This window comes from Cokeromyces recurvatus (genome assembly GCF_025118155.1).
Source record: "Cokeromyces recurvatus strain NRRL 2243 chromosome Unknown BX663scaffold_53, whole genome shotgun sequence".
Lineage (NCBI taxonomy): Eukaryota > Fungi > Mucoromycota > Mucoromycetes > Mucorales > Mucoraceae > Cokeromyces > Cokeromyces recurvatus.
In genome coordinates, this window is record NW_026251439.1 from 1 (window position 1) to 13,674 (window position 13,674).

Genomic DNA, 13,674 nt, shown 5'->3' on the forward strand with positions numbered 1-13,674 from the left:
ACACGTCTTATAAGCCAATCTGAAAGTAATGTTGGAAGATCGAAATTGACTTTTAGAACTCTTCTTGAAGGACAATTGAACAATACAGAATTATCCTCTGCAACAAAATGAAATGAACGATAGTAGAGAAATAATATTCAATTCAATCACACTAAAGGGCTTCGTCACTTGTATCAACGGAGCGATGATTTATTATGTCAGCGATTAGGAAGCAATGTCTAAAGGACTATCTAGTATTCTAGAATCTTGGTGAGCCAGAGAAAGAAGGCGCTTTGAGATATCTGATGATTTGAGGACAAACTATATCAATCGTTTCAAAACTGTGCCATCAGTCATTGATGGACAATACTGATTTTAGTAGAGAATCAAAAGGAGTTTATGCTGAATAGGACAAACGTTCAACCAATTTACAATAGTACAGACAAAGACTCTATCCTATCAAAAGCAGATGCATTTGGTTTCATCAAGACTAAAACTGGATAGTTTTAGCACAGCCACTAACGCAGAGTTTACAACACATTCATATTTATGTCAGTCAATATTAAAAACAAGGGACTGTTCATGTACATAACAGACAATTAAATAATAAGAGGCCAAAATACTGCTGAAACACTAGGAGTTTATTGATACAATATTTACCTCACTGAATACTTACTGTGTATTTATTTTAATTAATAATATGCTAACGTTGACTAAATATGACTTTAATAGATAAAGAAGAAATATCTATATAATTTTGTTGATGTGTTTATACAACGTTTACTGTGGCAATTGTCATGATTTTACTATATCGTAGCTAAGCTTGAAAAAAAAACACCTTTAGTATCAGTAGTAATATCTGTCGCAGGTTTTGTAATTAAAATAGCCTACATTCCATGTATAATGAAACTACGGATTGTGAAGGAACATCAAGTTTCTTAAGTTTCAAAAGAGAAATAAGCAGTAAATCAAGTTCGGGATGCCATCATGCCATGCTTATTAGTCCAAATGTTAGGGTTTTACTCCTTTTTTTTTAACATTTAGTCCTAGAAGTTGAACAAGATTTATACCCTTCTTCAAACGTTTGTCCAACTATCCTATAGCTCCTCCCAACCTTGAGTTATAGTATAACCAAGGAATAAGGTGACATGCAAATTGGAGCAGAATAGCTGAGCTATTAATAAGAATTGGTTGTTGTCCTCTTTAACAATCAACAAATTGCAAAAAACATCTAAGAGTAAGCATGTATACTATAAAACAGCATTACTTGATATATAATAATACATGGGCATGGCAATTTAATCTTTTTTTGTAAAGACAAATAATCTAGTAGAGAACAGTGATTGTGTTCGAAAAAAAAAAAAAAAAAAAAAAAAAAAAAAAAAAAAAAAACAATATTTGTTTAATTTAACCTTTGCAGCTTTTATATTCTCATGGTGACGTATAGTATTATTTCAATACCAACAGTGATTTGCAAGCAGAATCATCCTTTTCACTGAGTAATTTATTTATTTTTTAGCGAAAATCAACGTTATGCTTTTCTTTCAAAAATACATACGCTTCTTTTTTTGCGCATAACGCGCTTGTCAAAACAGCAATGCATTTACTTCATTTGACTTGTGTGGATACAATGTTCATGTATGCTTTTCGTCTATTCACAATTTGCTGACTCAAACCTTGCCAGGCATAACTATCTTTAATGTCAACGTTCTCCTAGTGATGACCTGCCATCTTCATAACAGTAAATTGGATGTCAAGATTGCAATTGTGATGAATAGACTCGAATCTTTTGTTTCTTGAGACAACATTGACGTGAGATAGCTATGCCGATGGACACTGTTGACTCTAACATCTCAGAGAGGGGTTTTGTACCAGTATATCTTTCTCCTTACTCGCCTAAACTCAATCCTATTTAGATGTTTTGGAAAGCGTTAAAGGACCAAGTGAGAAAAGGTGAATTGACAGATGTAGAAACACTTTCTTCATGAGTAATTAAAGGCGGTGAGGATGTTCCTGTTGGACACATACGAAAAATTCATCCAGTACTCGATCAATGTAGTTTCTAAATGCTTGAATAAAGAATAGTTGTAATCGTTTTAATCTTTGGTCTTGAAGGTGAGCAATTTATTCTTGAAATGCTGGTCAACTTAATTTTAAATACTTGACTAAATTAGTCTTTTTTTTGTTCTTTGTTCTTTATTCATTAGAAACTAGTATCGAGTGTTTATCCTGTGAAAAGAAATGTTTTTCTATCAAAGGAATGGATAAAGAGTTTTTCAGAGAAAATATAAATAAAAGCATTTATTTAAATAGATGTAATACATATATAGATGTATATACAGCATAGCTTATATGATAGAAACATACGTTCCAGGAAATATACCAATGATACCTTTTAATTTACCTGTCCACCAATCATTTGTATCTGATGTGCGTTGAATAAGTTCAATCTTATCATCCTTTTTAAACGATAAGTCACCTTCTGCCTGTGCTTCATAATCATAAAGGGCTAATACATATTGGATAGAAGATGAAGAAACGGATTTATTTATTACTGATGTATGTGCTACTGGTATTGGTACAGTTATGGGAGTAACCGCTGATTGTTGTTGTATATTAGAAGGCTGTTTGATATCATAACTTGGCTTTAAAGATGATGGATGCTGCCCATATATTTTTTGTTGCTTTAATGATGCCCTCTCTTGTAAACTTAACTTATTTTCACCTCCAGAAGCTTTCATATATGCATGTATGTATGTATATTTAGATGATCGCCTTTATTACTAATAATATACTTACATGTTAACCCTACTTTTCCTCCTGATTTAAATATATCCATATTTTGTATTTCTGTTGGCGTATCAAATTGTGATTTTTTCCATTGATATCCCTCATCTACACTCATAGCATATGTCACAAAATGTGTTTCATTTGCCCTAACTAACTCATCACATCTTGCATATATCATTCTATATATCTGTTCCTGTAATTGATATAGACTCTGAAAGATAGACTCCATAAGTGTCTTCAATAGGATCAAAAAATCAGGTAATTGCTCCTTCAGCAAATTATTGAGATATTCGTAGTCCTGTGTTGCTATCTCATGTTGTGCTTGAACTTTAAGTAAAGATTTTTCCTCATTCAAAGTCTTTTCAGTTTTAGCTTGTAATTTAGCAAGATGAAGACGATAGCGATCGTAATCAATTAGTTTATGATTTCGTTTTGTGATTGTTTTTTGGATATGTTTGACAAGCTCTTGAAGATCAGAAAGGGGATAGATGATAACGGCATCCATAGTATTAAGACTAGGTAGGATTTCCTCTTGACAATAAGCCATAGCAGCTTCTGCATCGTTTGCAGCTTGTATTGCAGTTGACTGAATCTCGTTAGTTTTATCAAAATTACTATAAACTAAAGAGATAGAATTGGCTATTTCTGTTTGATGGGTTAATATGGCTATGACGACAGACAGACAGACAGTAATAGTTAGTAAGTAAGTCATGCTCTGAATTATTGTGCAGTTGCCTTTTTTCTTTTCTTTTTATGTCTAAAATGTATACCTAAAATACTATTACGAAATGCTTGTGCTTCTATTTTTAATTGATTTGTTTTCTTTATGCTTTCATTAAATTTATTTTCTAAATTGATAAATTCTTCATCCCTCGTTGCTTATATAAAATAAATTACTTTTGCTTTACTTTTATTAATTTATAATATCTACCTTCATCCCTTTTTAACATGAGTTGATGAGGTAATCGACTAATTGCTTTTTGAAGCCCCTAAAAATATAAGAAATTGAATACAGTATCTTTATCATATTTAAACTACAACTAACCTTCCAGCTCATTTTAAGTGTAATTTTTTTTTAAAAAAAAAAAAAAAAAAAAAAAAAAAAAAAAAAAAGAAAAATAAGAAAAATAAGAAAAATAAGAAAAATAAGAAAAATAAGAAAAATAAGAAAAAATAGAAACGCATAAAAAATGATACTTAGGCAATATTTAAAATACCGACAGGGACCATCACACATAAACACACATTTATTAAAATTAAAGAAGAATTTTATTAAAAAATTAAAAAAAAAATGACCAATGAGCACATAGCATTTATATATGTTGTTTTGCCCTGGTCAGATCGCTATGGAAAAAAAGGAAAGAAAACCCCTTTTGGGATAAAAGGGAAAATGTTAAAGTATATGTATAAGTGATGGTAATTAACTATCAGAAAATCGTTGTTGTATTGAAAAGAGATGATGTTCAGAAGATTCAAGGATTTGGGAGTGAAGCTGGATAGTCCATCCACACATTTATTACAGTCGACGAAACTAGGTTGGGTCAATTCCAAATTAAATTGGGACACCAAAAAGAAAATAGACAATGTTATTTTTTTTTTTTTTCAGGCGAATCAAAGTTAATTTTGGAAAAATTTGGCCTACCTTTTTTGGTCAAAGTAAAAAAGGAAATTAGACAAAAAAGAGAATTAGCTTTGAGACGAATGGAAGTTCATGTTCAAATTTTTACCTGAAATGATCTTCATCCTTTTCGAAGAAAGGAAAACCGTGTTTGCTACGGCGATACTTGATTATAAAATGTGACATGACCAGCAGAAATTTGTTAAATTTATTATCTTTTTCATGTTCTCGTAAAGAACTCTTACTAAATTTATAATTTTCTTTAAGCATTATTTTTCCCTCGCTTAAATGGTTCAGGTCGTCCTTCTCCCATCCAAACTGCTTTCGAGATTGTCATCATGTTTGTTGCAGCATTGACATCTCGTTGCCGAACTTTGTTGCATTTGGAGCAAATAAGAACAGAATTGCCTTTAAAACCAGGCGTTTTGACCACCTTAAGGTCAATCGAGAAACACATGCTACACGTTTTAGATGTTTTGAATTCGTCGATCGTTAAAACGACCAACTCACCAGCAGCTTGGCGTTTTTTTAATGCCAAAAGCAGTTTGCCTACTACTCCACATCGAAGTTTTTTCAGCTTGACCATGTCTTTACCAAAAGCACCATCACCAAAAACGACCAAAGGACACTTTTCTTTATTTTCTCTAAAAGGAAGGGGTATCCACTTCAACCTATATATAAAAAAATTAGTAATGTCTATTAAAGAAAGGCTTATTACTTACTTCTTTGTTATTGTATCAGGCTTTGATTTCAACCCTTCATTTTTTTTTCTATCTGTCTTGGACTTTTTCTTCTTTTTTTTTCCCTCGCTTGACATTCTTCTTCTTTCTTTTTTTCCTCCTCTGCGATCTGTTGTACTCGGCAGTACCATGAGTTAACATATTGGCTACCATTTCTGGTGCCCTTTGTCTGCCTTGATATAGTTGGAAATTATACCTTGCGGTATCCTTGCCGTAAAAGATCAATAACGTGTTAAGGTGTGCTAACATGTATTTGATATAATCATCATACGAATCTGGTTCTGTTGTTTTTGGTGTGGGGATTTGGGACTCGATTGTAAGGATACCAGAGCGTTTTTTCCTTGACTCAAGTTTTTTGCTATAAACAATACTACCTGTCAAATGATAGTACTCTTTTGTGACTGACTTCCGAATCTGCTTATCTGGCTCTACACCAACAACAGCTGTAAATAATGATTTACGTCCTGGATCAAGGAAAACTGGTTGATATTGATTGATGACCCCTTCGAAGTTGAAGTCTTCAAGAGTTATCTTGACGTCAGAGTCATTCTTCTTTCTTTCCCTTCGATAAAATACAAGGTCAGCAGAAAACCCGTCTGATTTGAATATGTTTCCAAACAATATCTTGTTGTTTCCGTTGGGTGTGAGGTCATCCATGCTATATTATAATTATCAGTGAAAAAAAAAAAAAAAAATAACATTGTCTATTTTCTTTTTGGTGTCCCAATTTAATTCGGAATTGACCCAAAAAAATTTTAATTAACCCAACCTAGTTTCGTCGACTGTAAAAGTAATATTTCATTTCAAACTACAGTGTTTCCGAAAAAACTTAAGATCAATCAGAATCTGAGTTTAGACTACTTTATTTTATATTTTGTATGTGTATACGAGTTGAATATTAGAATATGATTTACTTTTTTTTTTGACCTTCTTCTTCTGTACGTTTCAATAAAAAAAATAAAATAAAATAAAAATAAATGGCATCAATAATTACATGCTTTAAGAAGAAATTATATTTTTATATACACATATGTTTTTTTTGAATCTATATAAATTAATGTAATAGGAATAAAGTAAGGCAAGATATACATGTATGTTGATATTAAATTAGTTTATGAGGAAGTATTTGTCAAAGATAACGAAAAAAATAAAAAAAAATAGAAGAGATCTTAACCAAGATAGTAGATATGAGCGTTGCTAACAAGTATAAAAATAGGAAATACTACTCTAGGCAGATCAGATACTTCTAGGCCTACGTAATTCAAAGCGAAAATGTCGATATACCTAAAGTTATAAAGGTATATTTTATTTCTTGAAGCTCTGTCTATGTACCTCTTAAATAAGCTCAACGCTGATAATGGTAATATTCTTCCCAGTCAAACATAAAAATAAAATAAAATAAAAGAGCATTTCTAAACTTAAGAAATTGTTTACCAACAGACTCTGTTAAAAAATATATATATATTTATATACATGTATTTATTTATCTAAGGTCGTCGAGACTCAGATTCTAATTTGTCTAAAGTTCATATAAAAGGAGAATAATATTCTCCTTCAATCTCTCCTTTTCTATATAAAATTGATCCCCTTTTATGAACTACTTTACCCTTTTATAACGTCCTCTTTTCCATTTTTATTTTATTTCTTTTTTTTTTTTTTTTTTGTTGCTGTTATTATTATTTTCATATCATGGAGATTTCTTTCAGAAATTCAAATCAGCATGAACCAAAGCGTATCCTATCACTTGTAAGACCAGAACGTAGTCGAATCAACTCATATCATCCCCAATATCACACACGTAAACGTATACTTGAAAACCAATATTCTCCTCCTCGACGTTCAGTATTACAGAGAGGCTTACGTCAACCAGAACCAGATGTACCTATCAACTCTGAATCGGGGACATCCAAACGAGTCATTCATCTTTGGACTCTCTTTTGTCATTTAGTAACATGCTGTTTTCCTACTTACATACTAAGACGACTTCTTGGCAAAAAGGATTCACATGCACAGATGGCCTGGAGAGAAAAAATGGGACTGGTGACGATTATTCTCAGTATCATGGCCCTTGTTGGCTTTTTAACCTTTGGATTAACTCAAGTCCTCTGCTCTCGTCCACCCCTTAGCTTTCACACAATTGGTGAAGGCTATATCATTGTTCATGGTTGGGCATACCTACTAGCTTCATGGAACCAACATCCACCCATACCTAACAGTAATGAAACTCACTTAAACGTCATCTATGAACCTATCTTGGCTAGTCGAAAGGATGCCTCATTTCTATTTCAAAATATGCAAGGAGGATGCTCAGATGTGATTGTACCTAGAGAGCCACAACTTGCTTACTTTCCTTGTCAATTATTTGATCATCAATTCATCCCAAGCGCTATGACTTTTAACGATCATACATCTTGCCACAATGTGAAGAAAACTTCCAAGTTTTTTGAAGATCTTAGAGAACATGGAATACTTAATTCTGAAGGGAATTATGATAAAGGGGGAAGAGTTTCTTATTATTGGAATGATATTAATACCACTTCACATCTTGCAGTCTATAATAAGTAATAATTAAGAGAAAAAAAAAAAAGGACTTGTCTCTCTCTCTCTCTTTTTTTTTTTTTTGTCCTGAGACTTATCTTATTTTTATTTCTTTTCTTTTTTTTTTCAGTTATGTTTTGAATTTAAATTTACTTTCAGCATTACCTCAATCACTCTTTGTTTTGCCTCATGAGGGTCTCATCGAAAGTATCTTGAAAAATGTGAGTATATTTGGTGGACAAGATATTACACATACTGTTTACCGTAATACAACTTGGAAACAAGAGGCTGAATGTCTCTTAGAGATCATTAAAGTTGGAGAAATGGATACAGAAAACTTTGGATGTCTTGTATCGGATGTTATCCTTTATACCTCACTCATAGTCATTTTGGGTGTCATTTTGATTAAATTTGGTTTAGCTGTCATCTTTGGCTGGTTCCTATCTTGGAAATTGGGCAACTTCAAGCCACAAAGCTATAAGGACCGTATGCAGCGTGATCGCGACATTGAAGACTGGACAAAGAACATGCAAGTCGCTGTAACAAACCCTTATTTGGATCTGGCGATACACAAAAAACGAACCATCATGCCACGTAAGTCTCGATTTACTTTACCTGATACAGGATCCATGCATTTTAATGCTGATCGAACAACAACCAGTATATGGAAACATGCAAATTCATCGCGTATCTTTGCAAATGGCTCAGGGATCTTAACCCTACGTCCTACTCTATCCACAACAGAGTTTAGTGTTTCTCAGAATAATTCAAGACAGTCAACAGACACATCCAATTCACAACAAACAACCCATTGTCCGTACGGAATATCCTCTTTTGTACCTCAACTTACCCCTATTACTGCAACTGCTAATTCTTCTTCTACTACTACTACTACAACAACAAATCTAGCTCATACTATATGTCTAGTTACATGTTATTCGGAAGGCGAAGAAGGTCTTCGGACTACTTTGGATAGTATTGCTACTACTGACTTTCCTAACTCTCACAAGCTTATTTTGGTTATTGCTGATGGACTCATTATCGGTCATGGTAACGCCCTTTCGACCCCCGATATTTGTCTTTCTCTCATGTCGAACTTTTTAGTGGATCCAGCCAAGGTAGAAGCTGCCTCCTATGTAGCCATCGCAGATGGTACGAAACGACACAACATGGCCAAAATTTATGCGGGCTTCTATAAGCAGGTTCCAATGCTTACGATCGTCAAGTGTGGGACAGCCAGTGAAGAATCGGAAGCAAAGCCAGGTAATCGAGGTAAACGGGACTCTCAAGTCATCTTGATGTCATTCTTACAAAAGGTGATGTTTGACGAACGCATGACAGCACTTGAATATGAAATGTTCGTAAACTGGTGGCGTATCACGGGCGTCAGCCCTGATCGTTATGAGATTGTCTTGATGGTAGATGCAGATACCAAAATTTATACAGATAGTCTATCGAAACTTGTGAGTTGTATGGTCAATGACCCAGACGTGATGGGTCTATGTGGAGAAACAAAGATTGGTAATAAATGTGATAGTTGGGTCTCCATGATACAAGTCTTTGAATATTATATCTCTCATCATCAATCCAAGGCATTTGAATCTATCTTTGGTGGTGTGACATGTTTACCAGGCTGTTTCTGTATGTATCGAATAAAGGCCCCCAAGGGGACCCAGGGCCATTGGGTACCTATTCTAGCTAACCCTGATATTATTGAACGATACTCTGAAAACGTGGTTGACACACTTCACAAAAAGAACTTATTATTATTAGGTGAGGATAGATATCTATCTACTTTAATGCTCAAAACTTTTCCACGACGCAAGATGTTATTTGTGCCTCAGGCAGTTTGCAAGACGGTGGTACCGGATACCTTCACGGTTCTATTATCACAACGTCGTCGATGGATCAACTCAACGATTCACAACTTGATGGAACTAGTGCTTGTAAAGGATCTCTGTGGGACCTTTTGCTTTTCGATGCAGTTTGTCGTCTTTATGGAATTAGTGGGTACCTTAGCACTACCAGCTGCTATTAGTTTTACCATGTATTTGATAGTCTTGGCCATCTTGGGAGAACCCGCGATTCTTTCGCTTATCTTGTTAGCCTTGATCTTGGGTTTGCCTGCAGTCTTGATTGTGATGACGAGCCGTAAGTGGGTCTATGTAGGATGGATGGTGATCTATTTATTTAGTTTGCCTGTTTGGAATTTCGTACTACCAGTTTATGCCTACTGGCACTTTGATGATTTTACTTGGGGGGAGACACGTAAGGTTGAGGGTGATACGAATAAAGGACATGGAGATAAAGAAGGTGAGTTTGATTCATCTCAAATTACAATGAAGAAATGGAGTGAATTTGAAAGGGAACGTAAATTAAAAGAAGCGGAGGAACGTTCAAGAGCCATGTTTAAAGAAATGGTAGCAGCAGCTCCAACTCGTTTATCATTTGAATTAGATCGATCTACATTAACCACATTGATCGAATCAAGTTTAGGAACAATTCAGAATAGTTCATCGCAAGAAGAGAGCTTAGACAATGAAATTTGGCAGTGGAGAAAAAGCTTAGATGTAATGTCGTCAACAAATGATAGTTGGAAACAAAGCATTTTGGATACCATTCAGAAATAGACCCTATTGTAAAAATAAAAATAAAAATTAATTTATATAATAAATACTATACACACACACACACAAATATGAATATAATCTTTCAAATGCCGTACAATGAAAACATTGACGCTTTTTTTTTTTTTTTTTTTTCTGATCTAAAATGATGAGATCTTATTCTCAGTTTCCAAAAAAGATAGATACAAGTAGCGCAAATAGCTATCTTAAATCTTGCTTAATTCTTGAAGGCTACAATGAAAGAGAGGTATAAAAAAAGACAGAGAATAGTGCAAAAGAATAATCGTTAATTCAATTAAAAATTAGGCATTACCAACTATGGAAGAAATCGTTGACATGTGTACTGGAAGGCCTCGATTACTAAGAGGTAAAAAAAAAAGGCATTACAACCATAAGGTGAACAGTTAATTGAATCCATTTTGCTCATAGTGCGTCATTCGCCATTAGAGATGCTGCATAATCCAAAATTACCTACTCTTGCTGTACATAGCTGGTATCTATACAATGCTTTGGATTATTTGGAAAATTCCTTATTTGTCCTATTTGAAGACTGGAAGAATGACTATAAGGTAAAGATGAGGGAGGGGGGGAGGAAAGTAAATAATGTATCTTATAGACAGAAAAGTGATTTTTATTATTATTGTCTATTTCTTGAAGAGTTCGAAAAATGATACGGATGCTCTCTTCTTTCAATATGTACAAAATATACATCAATGCTACAAGGAAGTTGGAATTTTATTTCGTATTCCCATACCACTGTAAGTTTTTTTTTTTTCATGTACTGCATATATCCTTCTTTATTGATAATATTATTAGGTCAAGTGCATTAGCTTCTCCTGAACTAAAACAATCTGTAAAACGATCAAGTTTATCCCTAATTCACAGTATGATACCCGCCACCTTTCATGAAGCATGTACAGCCTACTTCAAAACACAACTTGGCAAATTCCTTGTAACCCAATACCCCTTCCATCCTCATTATCGTTCACGTAATCCTTTAATTCAAGTACAAAAAATCTTGGACGATCAATTAATGGAGTTAGAAAGTGTGAGATGTGTGAGTAATAAGGTAATAGCAGAGGCTTTAGAAAGTCAAACAATAGATGTGATGGAAGAAGATTTTGAATCTGAAGAAAAAACAGAAGAGTTTGAAGCAATTTGTCGACAACTGAACCAGCTTGAGTTGATAGAAGATTGGACAGAGATTGTAAAGGATGTAATTGAACAAAAGTTGCAAAATTTATCTATAAAAGAGGATTGGACGATATCCATAGTGCAAGTTATGCTGAAATGGCTACACATTTTTATTTTGCCTTGGATTTCATATATTACATCAAAAGATGAAACAGGTAAATAATAGTAGTAGATTTGATGATACATGGGGTAGGGTTAGTAACCTTTTTTTTTTTTTCCTTTAGATAAGGATTGGTATAATTTCTTGAGAGAGAAAATCAAAGCAGAGCATATTTTGTATGAGTTAATTTATCGAATCCGTGTCAGGGATATCTTTGATATTATTAGAGAGTATCCAGCATCGAAGCCTGCTATTGTAGATTTCCATGTAAAGTAAATTTTGATTTGCTTATTTTATTTTTTATTTTTTGACTTATAACTTAATTTTAGGTTATTGCTACAAAACGAGGATTATTAGATGATTTAAGAACAGTCTTGATGAACGAGTAACTTACTCTGAAATGACATAGGAAAGCGTTATTATTTATTTTTACTTTTCATTTCCCTTTTATATATATATATAGAATTCGCGATCGTCTTCTACATTTGGGCGCGTCTTTACAAGATATTTTAACCCAATATGAGGCTTGTGTTACATGTCTGTCAATTATTGATCCGACTTGTGAAATTTTGGAACCTACTATCAAACTTATCAAAAACTACCTATTGTAAAAAAAAAAAAAAAAAAAAAAAAAAAAAAAAAAAAAAAATCTTTTTACTACAAAAAGTTTTCAGCCCATTCATTTTTTTTTTTTTTTTTTAGAAAACAACGAAACTATCGACTTGATGTATTGCAAGGCATTGTAAATCAAGTACGTGATCGTCTAGATGAAGACCCCACTGATACCTCTCAACTCTATGTCTTTAAGAAATCATTCATTAATGATGAGGAAGTACCACATGCTTTAGATGACTTGGACAAAGATAAACCAGGTAAACTTGTATATATATATATTAAATTACAAAGTGTCTCACAACTCTTATCATCAAGCTCGCTTGGATCGTCTTTGTATAAAGGTCAAAGACCCAATTGCTATGCTTATAAGTCTTTGTAAATCACTTAAGGATTTTATTGATGGCTATAGTAACGTACTTTGTAACTCTTTGATGATTGCGCAATATGATATTGATACTGAGGTTCGTCGACTTGAGTTACTTAAACGGCATTTCCCAGTAGATTCTTTTCTGAGATGTGATATTATGTTGAAGGATGTGGAGAATAGTCGAAGATTAGATCGTCAATTGCATGAAACTGGCACGTTTGTGTTTCCATTACATTCAACAATGATTACGAGTAACTATTGGATAGCACCTAGTGATAGTGAAAATGAGGATGATGATGATAACGACAATGATAAGGTCAATTTAGGCATTTTTGATGGACTTGAAGACACAATAGAGAGTTATAAGGAAAAGTACAAACATGTGAAAGCGTCAAGAAGGTTAAATTTTATGCCAATAAAAGGCATGGTGACTTTAGATTTAGAGTTTGAAAATAGAACGGTCAGAGTGGTGGCGACTCCTGATGCTGCCTTGGTAATAGCTGTATTTGAAACAAAAGGTTAATAGCAGTCTCTTTTTTTTTTTAAGGAGAAAAAAAAATATTAATTTATAATTTTATATATAGAGCAATTATTTACAAGTGAACAAATAGCAACTAGAGTTGGTATGAAAAAATCACAAGTAATAAAATGCTTAAAGTTTTGGATAGAGAAAAAAATATTAGAATTGACAGCAAGAGGAGAATATCATCTTATAGAAGATTAGTTTTTTATTTATTAAGAATGTAGGAAGGCTTGTCAGTAAATAATGTATAAATACAAAGTACAGTATTTTTTATCGTTAATATCTTAATCTTGGAAATCTTATTACTAGTATTCAAAATAAAAGAATACACGCATTTATTAGCACTTCTGTTTAAATAGATGAAGGCTAATCTATTTTGCTGTAACTAAAGTGGCTACAATAACTAAAAGACAGCCGTATCTCTGACTTTATTACAGACTTGGTTGATCCCCATAGTAGATGTATAAAAGAGATATGATTACCTGACTTTGAAGTATGAATTCCATTTAAACTTTTGTATTTATATTAAAGGGAGGGGAAAACTGTATAAATATATTCTGAAAAAAGAGACACACTCAAGGCA

At 33.2% G+C, this 13,674-nt stretch overlaps 4 protein-coding genes across 4 annotated transcripts; 2 read left to right on the top strand and 2 right to left on the bottom strand.

Moving 5' to 3' along the window:
- Positions 1-2,327: 2,327 nt before the first annotated feature.
- On the bottom strand, positions 2,328-3,316 carry BX663DRAFT_444772 (uncharacterized protein; the record flags this gene model as incomplete). The annotated part of the gene is made up of 2 exons (XM_051523643.1): positions 2,328-2,693; positions 2,792-3,316. The coding sequence occupies 2 exons, from the start codon at positions 3,314-3,316 to the stop codon at positions 2,328-2,330; spliced, it is 891 nt and encodes a 296-aa protein (XP_051377573.1).
- Positions 3,317-5,157: 1,841 nt separating this feature from the next.
- BX663DRAFT_533736 (uncharacterized protein) lies at positions 5,158-5,784 on the bottom strand (the record flags this gene model as incomplete). The annotated part of the gene is made up of 1 exon (XM_051530553.1): positions 5,158-5,784. One exon carries the CDS (start codon positions 5,782-5,784, stop codon positions 5,158-5,160), a length of 627 nt encoding a protein of 208 aa, XP_051377574.1.
- Positions 5,785-7,188: 1,404 nt separating this feature from the next.
- BX663DRAFT_444764 (chitin synthase-domain-containing protein) lies at positions 7,189-10,295 on the top strand (the record flags this gene model as incomplete). The annotated part of the gene is made up of 2 exons (XM_051523642.1): positions 7,189-7,688; positions 7,796-10,295. The coding sequence occupies 2 exons, from the start codon at positions 7,189-7,191 to the stop codon at positions 10,293-10,295; spliced, it is 3,000 nt and encodes a 999-aa protein (XP_051377575.1).
- Positions 10,296-10,437: 142 nt separating this feature from the next.
- On the top strand, positions 10,438-13,292 carry BX663DRAFT_556546 (uncharacterized protein; the record flags this gene model as incomplete). Its single annotated transcript, XM_051531725.1, has 10 exons — positions 10,438-10,539; positions 10,599-10,659; positions 10,722-10,861; positions 10,950-11,050; positions 11,109-11,641; positions 11,711-11,858; positions 12,050-12,193; positions 12,289-12,458; positions 12,517-13,086; positions 13,153-13,292. The coding sequence occupies 10 exons, from the start codon at positions 10,438-10,440 to the stop codon at positions 13,290-13,292; spliced, it is 2,109 nt and encodes a 702-aa protein (XP_051377576.1).
- Between the last annotated feature and the right edge of the window lie 382 nt (positions 13,293-13,674).